The 15,432-nt window shown below is 46.3% G+C and overlaps 1 protein-coding gene across 2 annotated transcripts; it reads right to left on the reverse strand.

Annotated features, from left to right (window-relative positions):
- Positions 1–633: 633 nt before the first annotated feature.
- RETN (resistin) lies at positions 634–11,185 on the reverse strand. 2 transcript variants are annotated; one of them, XM_027844161.1, is made up of 5 exons: positions 11,046–11,185; positions 3,483–3,612; positions 1,546–1,680; positions 1,130–1,207; positions 634–878 (listed from the first exon to the last, which is right to left on the reverse strand). In XM_027844161.1, exons 2-5 carry the CDS (start codon positions 3,583–3,585, stop codon positions 745–747), a joined length of 450 nt encoding a protein of 149 aa, XP_027699962.1. In that variant the 5' UTR covers positions 3,586–3,612; positions 11,046–11,185; the 3' UTR covers positions 634–744. The 2 variants fall into 2 exon arrangements, with proteins under 2 accessions (XP_027699962.1, XP_027699965.1); XM_027844164.1 differs by lacking the exons at positions 3,483–3,612; positions 11,046–11,185 and adding an exon at positions 1,886–1,994.
- Between the last annotated feature and the right edge of the window lie 4,247 nt (positions 11,186–15,432).

The raw sequence follows: 15,432 nt of genomic DNA on the forward strand, positions 1-15,432 counted from the left end.
ATTCTTCCTTTCCTTCATCATCTGCTCCATTCTATGCTCTCCCACAAGGCCTGGATGTCCAGCCCCCAGCTTTCTTGTGCACAGGACCCAGGAGTCCAGCCCTAAGCCTGGTATCTTAAAGTTGACCAATTTATACATGAACTGCCCAGCTGGACAGTAAGTAAAGTGAACACAGAATAGCAGAAAAGCCACATTGGTGATGGCCAAGTTCCCTGGAGGGTGGGGGCCAAAGGGAGTAGAAGTCTCCCAGATGACCCTAAACTGGGCTCAGCCTCCATATATTCCTCCTCATGAGTTCATAGACAATTCCCCAACTCCACCGTTTCTGGGATCCATCACCCCAACTAGAGACTTCTCCCTGTGGAATTGGAGGACAGGAAATTGGGATTCCTGGAGTACTTCCAGAGAAACTACCTGCCAAGGTCCTTTCCCAAAGACCCAGGTATCCAGGCTCAGACTCTACCTCTCAGTCCCTTCAAGATCCCAGCGTGTCAAGTGCTCCTCATTAGCAGTACCTGAAAGTCTGGGACCTCCCTGGTTGAGGCCAATGGAGAAGCATATTGGTTTAGAGGGAAAGGGCTGGGCAAAAATTTGGGCAGGCCCTATCCTGCCCCTCGGCAATCACTCAGGACACTCTGACCACATGCCACATTTATTTAACCTCTAGCTTTGGCTCCCGGGAGCAGGCCACACTCAGGAAGGATTTGGTGGGAAGAAGGCAAGGGAAGGCTCTGTCCTGGCTCATCATTGGCCCCTCAACTTGCAGCAGCGGGCAGTAGTCCAGTCCATTCCAGCGCATTGACAGTGACAAATGGTGGGCTCACGAACATCCCAGGAGCCACAGGCTGAACCACATGAACAGCCAGTGACGATGGACCCTGAGGAGAAGAGAGCCTGAGGTTTAGACACTGAGGTCTTGGGTGGAGAAGGAAGGGAAAGAGAGCTTGGGGTTTGGACTCTGGAGCCCTGGTTGGGGCTCTATCCCCTTCAGGGGAGGGAAATTGAGGCTTGGACACCAGGGTCCTGGAGGAGTAGGAGGCTGGGGGCTGGATACTACCCCTGTGGGTAGGGGACACCAGAGGCCTGGGAGAGGGGAAGCTGGGGCTAGAACACTAGGCTCCAGACTTACCTGAGGGGCAGGTGGCTAGAGCACCCCGAGAGGTAACACTGGAGCAGGTCATTTGAAGCTTGTGAAGGGCAGCCAGAACTGAACCATTACAAAGAAGAGAAAGGCCATAAGATTCCTGTCCAGCCTTCTCCTGCCAGGGTGCCAGCCAAGGAGCTCCCATACCATCCCATGTCTCTATTGCTGGGTCCCCTCCTGTTCCCATCGGAACCTACTCTAAGGGGCTCTGGGACCAGTAATCAGAGGAAGATTGGGCAGGGGGATCCTGATGGGTCAGGCAAAGTGTTAGGGTCTAGTTCAGGTTAGCTTGGGATTGGATTTGGGGCAAGGGGCCATGGTTAGGTCAGGAGGCTGGTCAGGTGTAGATTTGGGACAAGGGTCAAGGTTGGAGTCAATCTATGTCCAGGGGCTGTGGCTACCATAGGAGCTAGCCTGCTCCTTGATCTTCTTGTTTAAGAGATCATCTAGGGAACAGTGAGGCTGGACCAGGTGCCCAGGAAGGATGAGGAAGATGAGGAAGAGGCAGGTGAAAGCAGTCTTCATCCCACTGGCCCCTAGGAAGAAAGGAAATTCAGAATCAGCTATCCCAATGAAAACAAGCTTACTTGGCCACTGAGCAAAGCCCTCACTGGATGTGGGACAGGGACTGCAACATCTGGGTTCTTTCTAAGAAAGTCAATATAATAGTTTCCAAAGATGGGGGCCATTGGAGCTTTGGGGTGGGGAGGGAAGAGCGGGAGGGGAGGAGACATTTCTCACCTTTGAGCAGAGCTGAGAAGGTGCTGGTAAGAATCTGCCAGACTCTGGGATGACAGCCCCTCTTGGTCCCCAACGTAGCCTCCTTCTTCTCTTCCCCACCCACAGCCCCTCCCCACCTTTCTCCATCTCCCAGAAGAAGAAGTGCTGATTGTGGTTTCCCGTCTTGGGCAAGTGAGGCTTCCAATTTTGGCTCCAGGACCTTGGTTTCCCAATACCCCAGGCCCCAAGGCTGAGGGGAGGGCAGAGCAGGGGCTGGATCATGGAGTGTCTCTCTGGGGAAGGGAGTGCTTTGGGAGCCCAGGAGATCACCCAGTGCCCTAAGATTTCTCTTCCCCAAATGACACTGCCTGAAATCCTACCATTAATGAATCCTCTGGGCAAATAAGCCATCCTGTTACAGAAACACACTTTCTTTCCCTTTCTTCCCATTGTGAGAGGGCTGAAGATTGGTCCATTGTGGTCAATCAATGTGGGCAATCTCTGCTATTGCCTGGTAGAAAGCACCTGCTGCAGGGATGGAGGCTGAGACAGGACTGGGAAGGGCGAGGGGAGGGGAGTAAAGGGCAGGGGAGTTTGGTAGCGATCAGGGACCTGACAGCCTGTGGCAGGGAGGTGAGCTTAACCTGCCCTACCTTTGAGATGAACTGACTCTACATCTTTAGTACTCAAAGTCTCCTGACACCACCACCCCAGCCACCTGCCCACCCACTCACACACCCCTGTGACAGCTTAGGTCAACATTCACATCTGCCCTGTACACACTATTTCACTCCAGCCAATCAATAATCAAGAGGCAGCTTTGCAAACTTGAAAGTGCTACATAAATGATAGCTATTATTATTATTATTTTCTCAGGTAGGTGCTAGAGTAGATAGAGCACTGGGCCTGGAGTCACTAAGACCTGAATTCAAATCCAGCCTTAGACACTAGCTTTTTGACCCTGGGCAAGTCACTTCACCCTGTTTGCCTCAGTTTCCTCATCTGTAAAATGAGCTGGAGAAGGAAAGGGCAAACCTCTCCAGGATCTTTGCCAAGAAAACCCCATGGATAGCATTGGCATGCAAGAGTCCACCAGGACAAAGAGTCAGACACAACTAAACAACAATCAATAATCAAACAAGTGGTTACTATGAGCCAGGCACTGTGCTACAGGCATAGGATCACAAATTAGAGCTGGAAGAGGCCAGCTGCTCCAACCCCCTTATTTTACAGAAGAAGCTGAGACGGGGACAGCTAGGTGGAGCAGTGGACAGAGCACTGGCCCTGGAGTCAGGAGGACCTGAGTTCAAATGTGGCCTCAGACACTTAATACTCGCTAGCTGTGTGACTCTGGGCAAGTCACTTAACACCAATTGCCTTAAAAAAAAAAAAAAAACCAGAAACAAAAACCCTGATACTAAGAGGCTTGCCTGCCCTTGGTAATAAGTATCAGAGGCAGGATTTGAATCCAGGCCCTCTTGACTCCAAAGTCAACACTCCTTCCACAGACTCCACCCTGCCTTCAAGAAGCTTATCTTCAATGGGTAGGGGTGGAAATTGGGGCCCCCCAACAAGTTCCCAGATCAGTAAAGGGCAGATACAGGGATAGGGACTGAACCTGTGGTTTCGTTGACATTGGGTCCTCCCAGATGAGGCAATTTCCTCCACCAAAGCATGTCAGCACTTTCCTTGCAATTTAGAATCTTGAGCAATTCTCCCATGTGCTGTCTTCAGGATTCCTTTACACGCTGAAAAATTTTTGAACAATAATTACCCTACCAAGAGCTTTTGTTAATGTGGATGAGATCTAGCAATATTTACAGTATTAGAAATTGAAATGTCAGTATTATTAGTGTGACCAAGAAGGAAAATAAGGCCTGGAGGATCCCAGGTCAGGCCATTTATTATTCACAGGCACGAAAGTACGTGGCTCCCTCAACCTCCAGCCCCATCAGGAAACAACAGTGCCTGGCGGCTTACTTATGTCATGGAATGTGTACCCCACTTGAGAGCTCTGATCCCTGGGGTCTCTGCCCTTAGATCTGATTGTTTTTGCTGGGCAGATTCACAGAGACTAGGTGGGAGGGAAATCTTTTCTTGTGTTTTCTTCAGTCATTTAAGTCGTGTCCAACTCTTCGTGACCCCATTTAGGATTTTTCAGGGGTAGGGAACCTGCAGCCTCAAGGTCACATGTGGCCCTCTAGGTCCTCAAGTGCAGCCCTCTGACTGAATCCAAACTTCACAGAACAAATCCCTATACAAATAACAGGATTTGTTCTATAAAACTTGGGCTCAATCAAAAGGCCACACTGAGGACCTAGAAGGCCACACGTGGCCTCAAGGCTGCAGGTTCCCCACCCCTGGCAAAGATCCTGGAGTGGTTTCCCATTTCCTTCTCCAACTCATTTTACAAATGAGGAAACTGAGGCAAACAGGGTTAAGTGACTTGCCCAGGGTCACACAGCTAGTAAAATTTGAATTTGAATTTGATTTGAATTTAGGAAGATGAGTCTTACTGATTCCAAGCCTGGCACTCTGTGCATTATGGTGCCACCTGGCTACTCCAGGGAACTCTTAGGGGCAGTCAATCAGTGGGTAACCTAGACTGCCACTCCCCCCTAACAACCGCCAGGACACTGTGATAGGTAAAATTTGTTAACCTTATATATCTGGATTAGATGAAGCTTCTAGCCTTGCATCCCTAACCCTAAATGTAGCTAACTGAGTCAGCTGTTGGGTGTATAAAAACCTCCCTGTACATTCAGAGGTCAATCAGTAAACAAACATGGGATCACTTCTATCCTTTAGGGCCTAGCAGTAGGCCATTTCTCAAAATTATCAAAATATTTTTGACCTCACGGACCCCCTAAAAGGGTCTAGGGAACCAGTGGGGATCCTCAGACCACGCTTGGAGAACCACCATCTTAGAGAGTTGCCTACAACTCTGAGAGGTCAATGATACGACTGGGGTCACACAGCCAGTTTATAAGCAGAAGAGAGACTTGAACCCAGATCTTCCAGGCTCCAAGGCTTGTTCTCTATCTAATACCATACTGTCTCTCAAATAAAGGACTTACACAAATAAGGGATATGTACAAACTAGAAATACAAGTAAGACATCTAGGTAGAGTAGGTCAGGTCAAGAAGCCCTGAGTTCAATTTTGACCTCAGACATGCAGTAACTGCACCATTCTGGGCGAATCAGCTCCGTTTTCTGGGCCTCGGTTTCTCCCTGTGTAAAATGGAGACGTTAGACGAGACAACCACTAAGATCCCTTCAAATACTCAATCTGCGGTCCTATGATCTAGGGCTTTGTAATGGTCAGTCTCCCTGTCTTGTCTCTCCCCAGTCTAGTCCATCCTGTACTCAGCCATCCAAAAAGATCTTCTAAAACACTGGTAGGTCTGACCAAGTCTCCTCTCCCCTCCATTCCTCCCAGCCCTCTGCACTACCCCAAATCTCCATTCAAATTAACCTTCAGGATCAAATAAAAAATTCTATGTTTGGGCATTTAAAGCCCTTTATAACCCGGCCTCTTCCTGCATTTCCAGTCTCCTCACACCTTACTCCGTTCTATGTACTCCGAGCTCCAGTGAGCCTGGCCCTCCTCACTATTTCTTGCATAAGACTTCCTCTCCATCTCCTGGCTCTGCATTTTGACTGACTGGCTGTCTCTCTGTCTAGAATTCCCTTCTTTCTCACCTCAGCCTTCTGGTTTCCTTGGCTTCTTTCAAGATTTTGCTAATGTCTTTCCTCTGAGATTATCTCCAAACTCCATTGTATATACAGTTATCCCTTCCACATTGCAGATGTTAAGGGTGTGGCATCCTCATAATCTAGAAAATCTGTGTGAAATGTTTTGGCCCTCCATTTGCAGAAGAAGTCTGAATTTTTTATTTTTCTTTTTCTGTTATGGGGTATTTACAATACCATATTGTAAAACTTGGGTTCAGGGGCAGATAGGTGACACAGCGGATAGAGCTCCAGCCTTGGAGTCAGGAGGACCTGAGTTCAAATGTGGCCTCAGACACTTGACACTTACTAGCTGTGTGACCCTGGGCAAGTCACTTAACCCCATTGCCTACCCCCCCCCCAAAAAAACTTGGGTTCATATTAAACAGTACTATACATATATTTTATACACTTCTAAACTTTTTCTGTGCCATCTGCTGGCCTTCTTGTATTGTCTGCAGCTTCCACAAAACTCCAAAAAAAATTCCCATTTAATATCTTATGCCAAACCTCAGCATATTGAAACCATGAAGGGGGATGTCTGTAGATTGTTTGTACACAGTTGTTTGCGTGTTGTCTCTCCCATTAGACTGTAAGCCCTTTTGAGGGCAAGGACTGTCTTTTGCTTTTCTTTGTATCCTCAGTGGTTATTACAGTGCCTGGCACATAATAAGTCCTTAATAAATGCTTTTTAATTGAATGATTGATTGATTGGGATGAACTAACACGTGGGGAAAGCAGGAAAGACCCCTTTAAGAAGGTGATACCTCAGCTGAGCCTTAGGGGATGCCAGAGGTTCCAAGATTTGGAGGTAAGGAGGGAGAGAATTCCAGGCAGGTGACACAGCCTATGCAAAGAGATGGAGTCAGGAAACAGAATGTCATGAATGGGCAACAGCCAATAGGACAGTTTGGCTGGAGTAGAGGGTGCATAAGGAGGACTAATGTGTAACCCTCCTAGAAGAGAAGCTGGAGAGCTTTAAATACCAAACAGAGGAGTCTGTGCTTTATTCTGAAGGTGGTGGGGCAGCATTGATGCTTCTAGGGCAGAGAGCGACAGGGTCAGACCTGGGCTTTAAGAATATCACTTTGGCAGCTGTGTGCAGGATGGACTGGGGAAGGAAGAAACTGGAGGCAAGGAGACCAATCAGGAGGCCACGGAAACAATCCAGAAGGAAAATAGTGAGGACCTGGCCTAGGGACTGTGTGAGTGGAGAGGAAGGGACAAGCCCAAGAGATGTCTCGGGGATGGAATAGGCAAGATGTGGCAACCTATTGGATAGAGAGGATGAGGGAACATGAGGAGAGCCATTCCACTCTGACATATCTCATTTTGTCCCATTCCTGAAATGCCCTTCCCCACCCCAATCCTTGGCAGTCCATTTCAGGCCCTGCCTCCTCCAGGCATCCCTTCCTCCCAGAGTCCCTGAGCACTTTCTATCCCTCTTTTACCATTACTGTGTTCCATTTATTATCCATGAAAGCTGCCTCATTGAGGTCCTACCAAGCTCAAAAGGCTTTGAATATAGTCCTATTGATGGGCTGTGTGTCTCTTATCTGAGGCTCAGCCTCTTTTCTGAGCTTGGCTTCAGGGAGGGGAATTTGGTTTTGGTTTTTGGTTTTTGGTTTGATTTCTGGTCATAGCACCTCTCAAAAACCAGCTACCAAACCCTGGAAGGGTTTTGGCCTACTTTTCCGGCAGGTTACCCACCCTGATAAAACCTGAGATCCTTGAAATAGAAGCAGCTGGTGGTGCAGTGGAGAGCTGAGTTCAAATCGGGCCTCAGACACTTTCTAGCTGTGTGACCCTGGGCAAGTCACTTTCCTCAACCCTAAAATGGAGATAACCATAGCACCTACCTTTCAGGGTTGTTGTGAAGATCAAGTGAGATAATATTTATAAAAATTGCATGCCTAGTATATAGTAGGTGCTTAATAAATGCTTATTCCCTTTCCCTTCCTTTGAAATGTTAAGAAGAATTAAAACTTCCATTTCAATAATGCTTTATGGTAGATAGAGAACTTTCCTCAAAACAACCTCCCAAAGAGGGTAACCAGCTGTATTGGGTTCTGGGCACTGCTCTTCCCTGCCTTTGCCAGGGATCCACAAAATAGCAGAAGTCTTGTCCAGTCCCCTCCCCTGCTTGTGCCTGCCCTCTGAGATCACCTCCAATTTGCTCTGCATACATCTTGTTTATACATAGTTGTTTTACATGTTGTTTCCCTCCCTCCCCCCCCATCAGACTGGGGGCTCTTTAAGGACAGGGACTTTTTTTTTTATTATTATTACTTCTTTGTATCCTCACTGCTTAGCACAGTGCCTGGCACATAGTAGGGGCTTAATAAATGCTCGTTGACCCACTGACTGATCCCCTTCCTACCCGATCGCTCCTCCGTTTTCTTTGCTAGTTCATCATCTACCTCCCGCCCCAGAAGTATGGTGTCTCCCAAGACTGGTACCTGTATCCTCTTCTTTCCTGTCCTGTGAACTAAGGGCTTTGATCTTTGTGTAAATGTGTGGAGGGAATACACAGCCCGCCTGTCTGATAGGAGGGATGCTTAGAAGAAAGACTGATGCTGCGCTTGCAGGTGGTTCAGGAATTTGTCCTAACTACAGCAAGGACCTGTCTGGGCACCCCACCCCACCCCTTGGCCCAGATCCCTCTGCTCTCAAGCTAGAGTTTTCAAAATGTAAATGACTCATTTGCCTGTAATATATCATAAAATTATCGCAACTTTGGTTACTATCTCCCCCACCCACTACGACTTCGGTATAGTTTGAGTCTCCTTCCTCATTCCACAGGACTTCCAAAAACACATAGCTTTGGGGCAGCTAGGTGGTGCAGTGGATAGAGTAGCAGGCCTGGAGTCAGGAGGATCTGAGTTCAAATTCAGCCTGAGACACTTGACACTTAATAGCTGTGTGACCCTGGGCAAGTCACTTAACCTTGATTGCCAAAAAGAAAATGTAGTTTTGGTCTGTCTTTGCCCCATGGGAGAGAAAAAAAAAATAAAGTATGTTATTGAGATTTCCCAAATGACTGTTCCCTGCTCTGGTGAAAGGGCCAGCAATCTCTGTCCCCTGCAATACTGGCCACTTCATTAACGGATGAGGTGATCACTCACATTTTATCTTTCCGAGGAAATTAATTCATGGTTCCAGAAGGCTTTGACAGGAGAAGACAATCCTTCATTGCCCACTCCCCAGCTTACGGTCACAAAATGGTGGAAAGACACCATCTTGCTAAACCTGCCTGGTTCATGGGCAATTCAGAAAGGTCAGTGTTAGGAGACATCTTGCTCTTCTTCCCAGAATCCCTGCTCACCGACTGGCCATGCAATCTCCACTCCTATGGCCAGGCTCTGGCAGGTCTCTGGCCAAGGTCCCGGTGGCCATGGCCTAAGTGATGTGGGTCCAAACTATGGCAGTGGTTGTGTGACTGGAGAGGAGGGGATGGATAGATGTAGTGAAAGGGAAATCAAAAGGACTTGGCTACTGATTGTAACTGGTAAGTGAGGGAGAAGTGAAAATGTGACATCTTCTTGGTCCCCTGGATGAGCTCCACAAAATTCAAGGGAACTATTAGCATTTATACACTATTCACACCCGAAGAAAGAACTACAGAGTCTGAATGCAGCTCAAAGCATACTACTTGCTCTTTGTTGTTTTCTGTTTTTTCTTTCTTGTTTTTCTCTTTTGTTCTGATCCTTCTTTTACAACATGACTAATGTGGAAATACATTTAATATGATTATACACGTATAACCAATATCAGATTGCAAGCTGTCTTGGGGGGGATTTAGAACTCAAAATCTTATTAAAGTGAATGTTGAAAACTAAAAATAAATTTAATTGAAAACATTTTTAAAGTGAAAAAAACAATTAGCATTTATATAAAGCTTCAAGGTTTGCAAAACACTTTATATAAGTCAACCCATTTGATCCTCACAACAACCCTGTTAAATAGATTATTCCCATTTTACAAAGGAGGAAACTGATGCACAGAGAGGTTAAGTGAGACTTGCCCAGGATCAAACAGTTGTTAACCATCTGAGGCAGGATTTGCATTCAGGTCTTCCTGTCTTCTCTATCTGTTGCCCCATCTAGGAGTCACAGGATTCTTCCATGCATAATGGAAAAATGTGCTTTCTTAATGAGGAGTATAGGCTACACTCCCTTGGGTATCTCATCAACTCAGGAGTTCAATTATCATCAGATGTCTCCCAGACCCATAGAATCAGCTCTAAAATCTACCCTGAGAAGTCCAACATCCCTGAATATCTACTGGACTCCTCCACACCTACTGGGGTTCTCAAACTCAGCATGTGTAAAATTGGTGTCACCATCTTCCCCCTTAAACTGGCCCCTCTCCTCAACTTCCTTGTTTCTTCTGAAACACCCTGCCTCCAGTCACCCGGCTTCACAACCACCACACTCCCCCTTTACCTTCTCCCTGCTCACATCTCCCCCTTCTCTTCACCCACAAGCCACAGCCTTAGTTCTGGCTCTCACCCCCTCTCCCCTACAGAATTGTATTAGCCTCCTAAGGGATCTTCTGTCTCCCATCCTCTCCCCTGCTCCAACTAATCCTTCTCCCAGCTGCCAGAGCATTTTTCTTTTTTGCTTGTTTGTGGCAAGGCAATTGGGGTTAAGTGACTTGCCCAAAATCACATAGCTAGTGTCATATGTCTGAGGCTGGATTTGAACTCAGGTCCTCCTGACTCCAGGGCTGGTGCTCTATCCACTGTGCCACCTAGCTGCCCCCAGAGCATTCTTCTTCAGGCACACAATTATAGCAGTATCATTCCCAAGGTGGGTAGCATTGAGAACTGGGAAAGGCTTGAAAAATAAATGGGGTGAGGGACTATGGATGTCAGACACTCTATAAATTGTTGGACTCAGTAGGCGTGTTGGTTAGTTTTGCTGAAGTAAATTTTTTTCTTCTCTTTTTTTCTTGGTTATCAGCTAGGTGGCATAGTGAATAGAGCTCTGGGCCTAGAGTCAGGAAGACCTGAGTGCAAATCCAGCCTCAGACACTTAGCAGCTGTATGATCCTGGACAAGGCACTTAACCTGTCTGCCTCTGTTTTCTCGACTGTAAAATGGAGATAATAATAGAACCTAACTCCCAGGGTTGTTTGTAAGGACCAAATGAGATCATAATTGTAAGGCATTTTGCAAACCTTAAGGTGCTACATTATTACAAACAACAGCTCAGTGGGTAGGGCGGGGAGGAGAGATAGGTTGGGGATTGAGAGTTACATAAAAACAAGGTATCAATTTTTTAAAGTTCTAGACGGGGGGTATATCAGGGAAGAGGAGCTCCATTCCCATTGTTATGAGCTTCTAAGGGAAGGATCCCTCACCCAAAGAAAGCTAGATCATCATGCTTAGTAGGGCCTCAGAGCCCAATTATGCAGAGTTCTCGGACCTCAGGACTACTCACCCACCTTCAGAAGCATCAACCCACAACAGTCTTGTTGCTGGCCCGATGATTGCTTTCTTTGCCACTGGGTTTTTCCCATCGATCTCTCCTACTTCCTTCTTGGTGAGCTACAACTACCATTCTTAAGTCTAGGGCAAGCTTTGTAAAACACGGCAGCAACCCTATCCTTCTCCCTAAATAACACCTTAGGTCAATCTTTTAAGACAAACTCAATTGGGGGAAGGGCACAGTGACCCCAGGGCAGTAAGGGCACTCTGCCTCAAAGGGGAAGGGAGGTGGTCACCAGGGGTGCAATAGCTGGAGAGAGGAAGTATGCACCATCTGGTAGCTTCCAATTTTAAGTAATAGTTTTGTTGTTGGTCAGTTTCGTTGTTGTGTACAACTAGGTTTTCTTGGAAAAGATACTGGAGTAGTTTGCCATTTCCTTCTCCAGTTCATTTTACAGATGAGGAAACTGAGGCAAATAGGGTAAATTGACTTGCCCAGAGTCACACAGCTAGTAAGTGACTGAGGCCAGAATTGAACTCAGGAAGATGAGTTTTCCTTACCGCAGGCCTGATGCTCTATCCACTGAGCCACCTCATTGCCCAATAAACTTTGCCAACTAGCAACTATACTCACCTGTCTGCAGCTAGAGTGCATGTTCAGTTGGCACCTTCCAACTCTTGGCACCCTGGGGCAAACCCCTTAGTTATAACTCTGCCGTCTACCCCAGCTCTATCTTCTGGCAAAAATCTAGATTGCCTTCACCCCTGCCTTCATCATCACTCCTCGGAAGAAGGGGGGTGGAGCCAAGATGGCAGAAGGAAAGCAGTGACTTGCTTGAGCTCTCCCTCAAACCCCTCCAAATACCTATAAAAAATGGCTCTAAACAAATTCTAAAGCAGCAGAACCCACAAAAAGGCAGTGAAACAAATTTCCAGCCCAAGACAACCTGGATGGCTGATCAGAAAGGTATATCGTACCAGGCAAGGAGAGGAGCGCAGTTCGGCATGGGCACGCAAGCTGCAGGACTCAGAGGACTGAATCGAGGGCAGCTATGGCGGTTTCCAGACTTCTCAACCCATGAACACCAAAGACAGCTTAGAAGGTCAGTTGGAAAAGTCTGTGACTGCTGTGAGAGAAGAAGCTAGGTCTCTGCCACCCCCAGGGCAGCGGCTGCCTCCTGAGCTTCTGGCCCACAGACTGAGGGGGAATGAGTGGCTGATCAGAGGGGCATTGCAGGAATATATTTGCCAGCGCTGAGGTAGGAATCTCTTGCTTTGCCCGTGCTTGGATCTGGGTCACAGTTCTGAGGGGAGGTCCTGGGGCAAGGAGGAGTGCTGATGTGGTGGAGCTTGTTGTGGCGGTGGAGAGGAAACACCTTGCCCCTTATCATAGCACCTTGGAAGAACTGAAAATTTTCAAGTCCCTAGAAGTATCTCTGAAAACAGCTGTACAAACCCCCAAAGCTTGGGACAGTACATTCTCCACATTGGAAGCAGACTCTTAGCTTAACAAAGAGTTTAAAACTCAAGTAATTAGTTGGGATCATGAGCAAGCAGCGCAAAAAGAGTCAGACTATATTATCTTACTTTGGTGACAAAGAAGATCAAAACATACAACCAGAAGAAGACAACAAAGTCAAAGCTCCTACATCCAAAGCCTCCAAGAAAAATATGAATCAGTCCCAGGCCTTGGAAGAGCTCAAAAGGGATTTTGAGAAGCAAGTAAGAGAAGGAGAGGAAAAACTGGGAAGAGAAATGAGAGTGATGCAAGAAAATCATGAAAAGCAAGTTAACAGCTTGCTAAAGGAGACACATCATCACTCCTCACTCCCTGAAAACTAGCTTCCGAATATCCCCACCTGTCTTCCAACAGTCAGCAAAGTCCTCATCACCAAATCCAAAGCCCTATTCTCAGTCCTCATCCTCCCTGACCCTTCTGCAGTTTTTAAGACTGATGACAACCCCTCCACCTAAACCACTTCCAAGCCAGGAGATGACTCACTCAGCTTTCCTCCTACCCCTCTGACTGTTTTTTCTCTGCCTACTTCATTGAAATATGGAATCATATCAGCTTTGATACTTAGCTCTTCTCAGCAATGCAGTGATCTAAGACTATTCCTTGACTCGAGATAGAAAATGCTACTCACATCCAGAGAAAGAACTATGGAATCTGAATGCAGATCAAAGCATACTATTTTCATTTTTTTTTCTTTCTCATGGTTTTCCCCTTTTGTTCTGATTCTTCTTTCACAACATGACTAATGTGGAAATATGCTTGATATGATTGCACACGTACAGCCTATATCAGATTGCTTACCATCTTGAGGAGGGGAGAAAGGGAGAAAAAAAAATTTGGAACTCAAAATCTAATAAAAGTGAATGTTGAAAACTATCTTTATGTGTAATTGGGAAAAAATACTATTAAGTGGAAAAAATTTTAATTAATTTATTTTGATTTATCAATAATCACTTCCATAAGCTTCTGAGTTTTAAATTTTTCTCCCTCTCCCTCCCCAAGACGGCAGGCAATCTGATATAGGCTCTACATATACATTTGTATTAGACATATTTTCACATTAGTTATGTTGTAAGGAAGAATTAGAACCAATAGGAGGGACCACCAGAAAGAGGAAACAAAACAACAGAAGAAATAAAATAGCAAATAGTATGCTTCGATCTGCATTCAAACTCCATAGTTCTTTCTCCGGATGTGGATAGCATTTTCCATCATGAGGCCTTTGGAGATGTCTTAGATCCTTGCATTGCTGAGAAGGGTTAAGTCTATCAATATTAGTCATCACACAACACGGCTGTTACCATGTACAACTTTCTCCTGGTTCTGCTCACTTCACTCAGCATCAGATCATACAAGTCTTTCCAGGTTTTTCTAAATTAAAAAAAAATTAAAAAAAAAAAAAGAAATATAGAATCCCAGATTTACATTGGGGAAAAAGCTACCTTACAAATCACCTGGATCAACCTTATCCTGTTACACACGAGGAAATCTGAGGGGCCAAAGGGGAAGCAACTTGATCAGGGCCAAAAAGCCAGAATCAGGCCAGCCTCTGACTCCAAAGCTGGTGCTCTCTGCAGCCCACCACATCCGTCCTCATCATCTTCCTTGCCCCTTAATGGGGTTGCTTCCCTATGGGGTCTACTATTGGCCTCCTCTCTACACACTCTATCTGGTCCTATCCCTTTTCCCCTCCCCCAACTCCAGACCCATGTCTCACTAGTACCTCAAATTCAACATGTCCAAAATGGCGCTCATATCTTTCCCCTTACACAAAGAAGCTTGTCCTCATGACTTCCCTATTGCCACTGATGCCACCATCCTCCCTATCACCCAGGCTCAAAAAATTGCCATCTTCTGACTCGTTCCTCCCCCACACTCCTCAAATCCAATCGCTTCCATTCTATCTCCACACTACTCAGGCCCATCCTCTTTTCCTGGTCCCACTCTCACGGCCCTTCCCATCCCCTTTCACCTGTGTGTGTCTCCCTGCCACCAGCTTTGCCCTTCTCCCCTTGGAGCCAAAGCAAGCCTTATAATGCTTAAGAAAATGCCTTAGGAAAATGCCTTAGGACACCGTCACCCATAGGACTATAGACCCAGAGCTGGATGAGGCCTTAGAGGGCATCTAGCCCAACCTCTTCATTGTTATAGATGAGGAAATCTCACAGGAGATGGGGAAGTAAATTGGCCCAATTCACCCCAGGGCAGGGACCATCTTGTTCTTAATCTTCATAGCTGGAGAATGTTGGCAAAGACTAAGCTTTATAAATATCTGGGAGGTTGCCTAAGATATATTATCTGAGTGTTTGCCTTACTTATCCCTATCCCTAATGAAAGGACAGGATGAAGGTGTTGTTATGAACCTGGGGCAGAAGGGAAGGGAAATCGTGGCAGCACATGGGAGTGAGTGACCATTTAAGGCAGGATGTTTCAACCTTTTCTATGTCCCAGACCCCTCTGATAGTCAGTCTGGTGAAGCTTGTGGACCCCTCCCTTCTCAAAATCATGTTTTCAAATGCATAAAACAAAATACATAAGATTACAAAGGAAAACAATTATGACATAAAGAATGTAATTTGAAATGAAATAAAGATGTAATTTTTTTTCCATTGAAGTTCACAAAGCCCCAGAAAATCTATCCACAGACCCCCAAGTTAAGAGCACCTAATCTAGGGGAAAATCCCTTACTTTCTTTATAATGAACCCATAGATCCCCAAAAGACGGACACCAGGAGCCAGCACCAGCATTCATCCAGGAGTTCATTACCACCAGCCTAAATTACTGTCTTCCAACTTCCATGCCTTTCCCCTCCAATCTAACCTTCATACCACAGCCAAAATCATCTTCTCCATGCAAATGATTAGAAAAGGAAATGGGGGGGGGGGGG

This window comes from Vombatus ursinus, unplaced genomic scaffold (assembly GCF_900497805.2).
Source record: "Vombatus ursinus unplaced genomic scaffold, bare-nosed wombat genome assembly UNPS02014935.1, whole genome shotgun sequence".
NCBI lineage: Eukaryota > Metazoa > Chordata > Mammalia > Diprotodontia > Vombatidae > Vombatus > Vombatus ursinus.

What these genes read in the sequence shown, in the direction of transcription:
- RETN (XM_027844161.1), bottom strand. Translation starts at nt 3,585, where the DNA reads ATGGGAGAATTGCTCAAGATTCTAAATTGCAAGGAAAGTGCTGACATG. An exon ending in GGAGCAGGCTAGCTCCTATG is followed by an intron (nt 1,208 to 1,545) that starts GTAGCCACAGCC and finishes GTAATGGTTCAG; the next exon opens with TTCTGGCTGCCCTTCACAAG. An exon ending in TCTAGCCACCTGCCCCTCAG is followed by an intron (nt 879 to 1,129) that starts GTAAGTCTGGAG and finishes TCTTCTCCTCAG; the next exon opens with GGTCCATCGTCACTGGCTGT.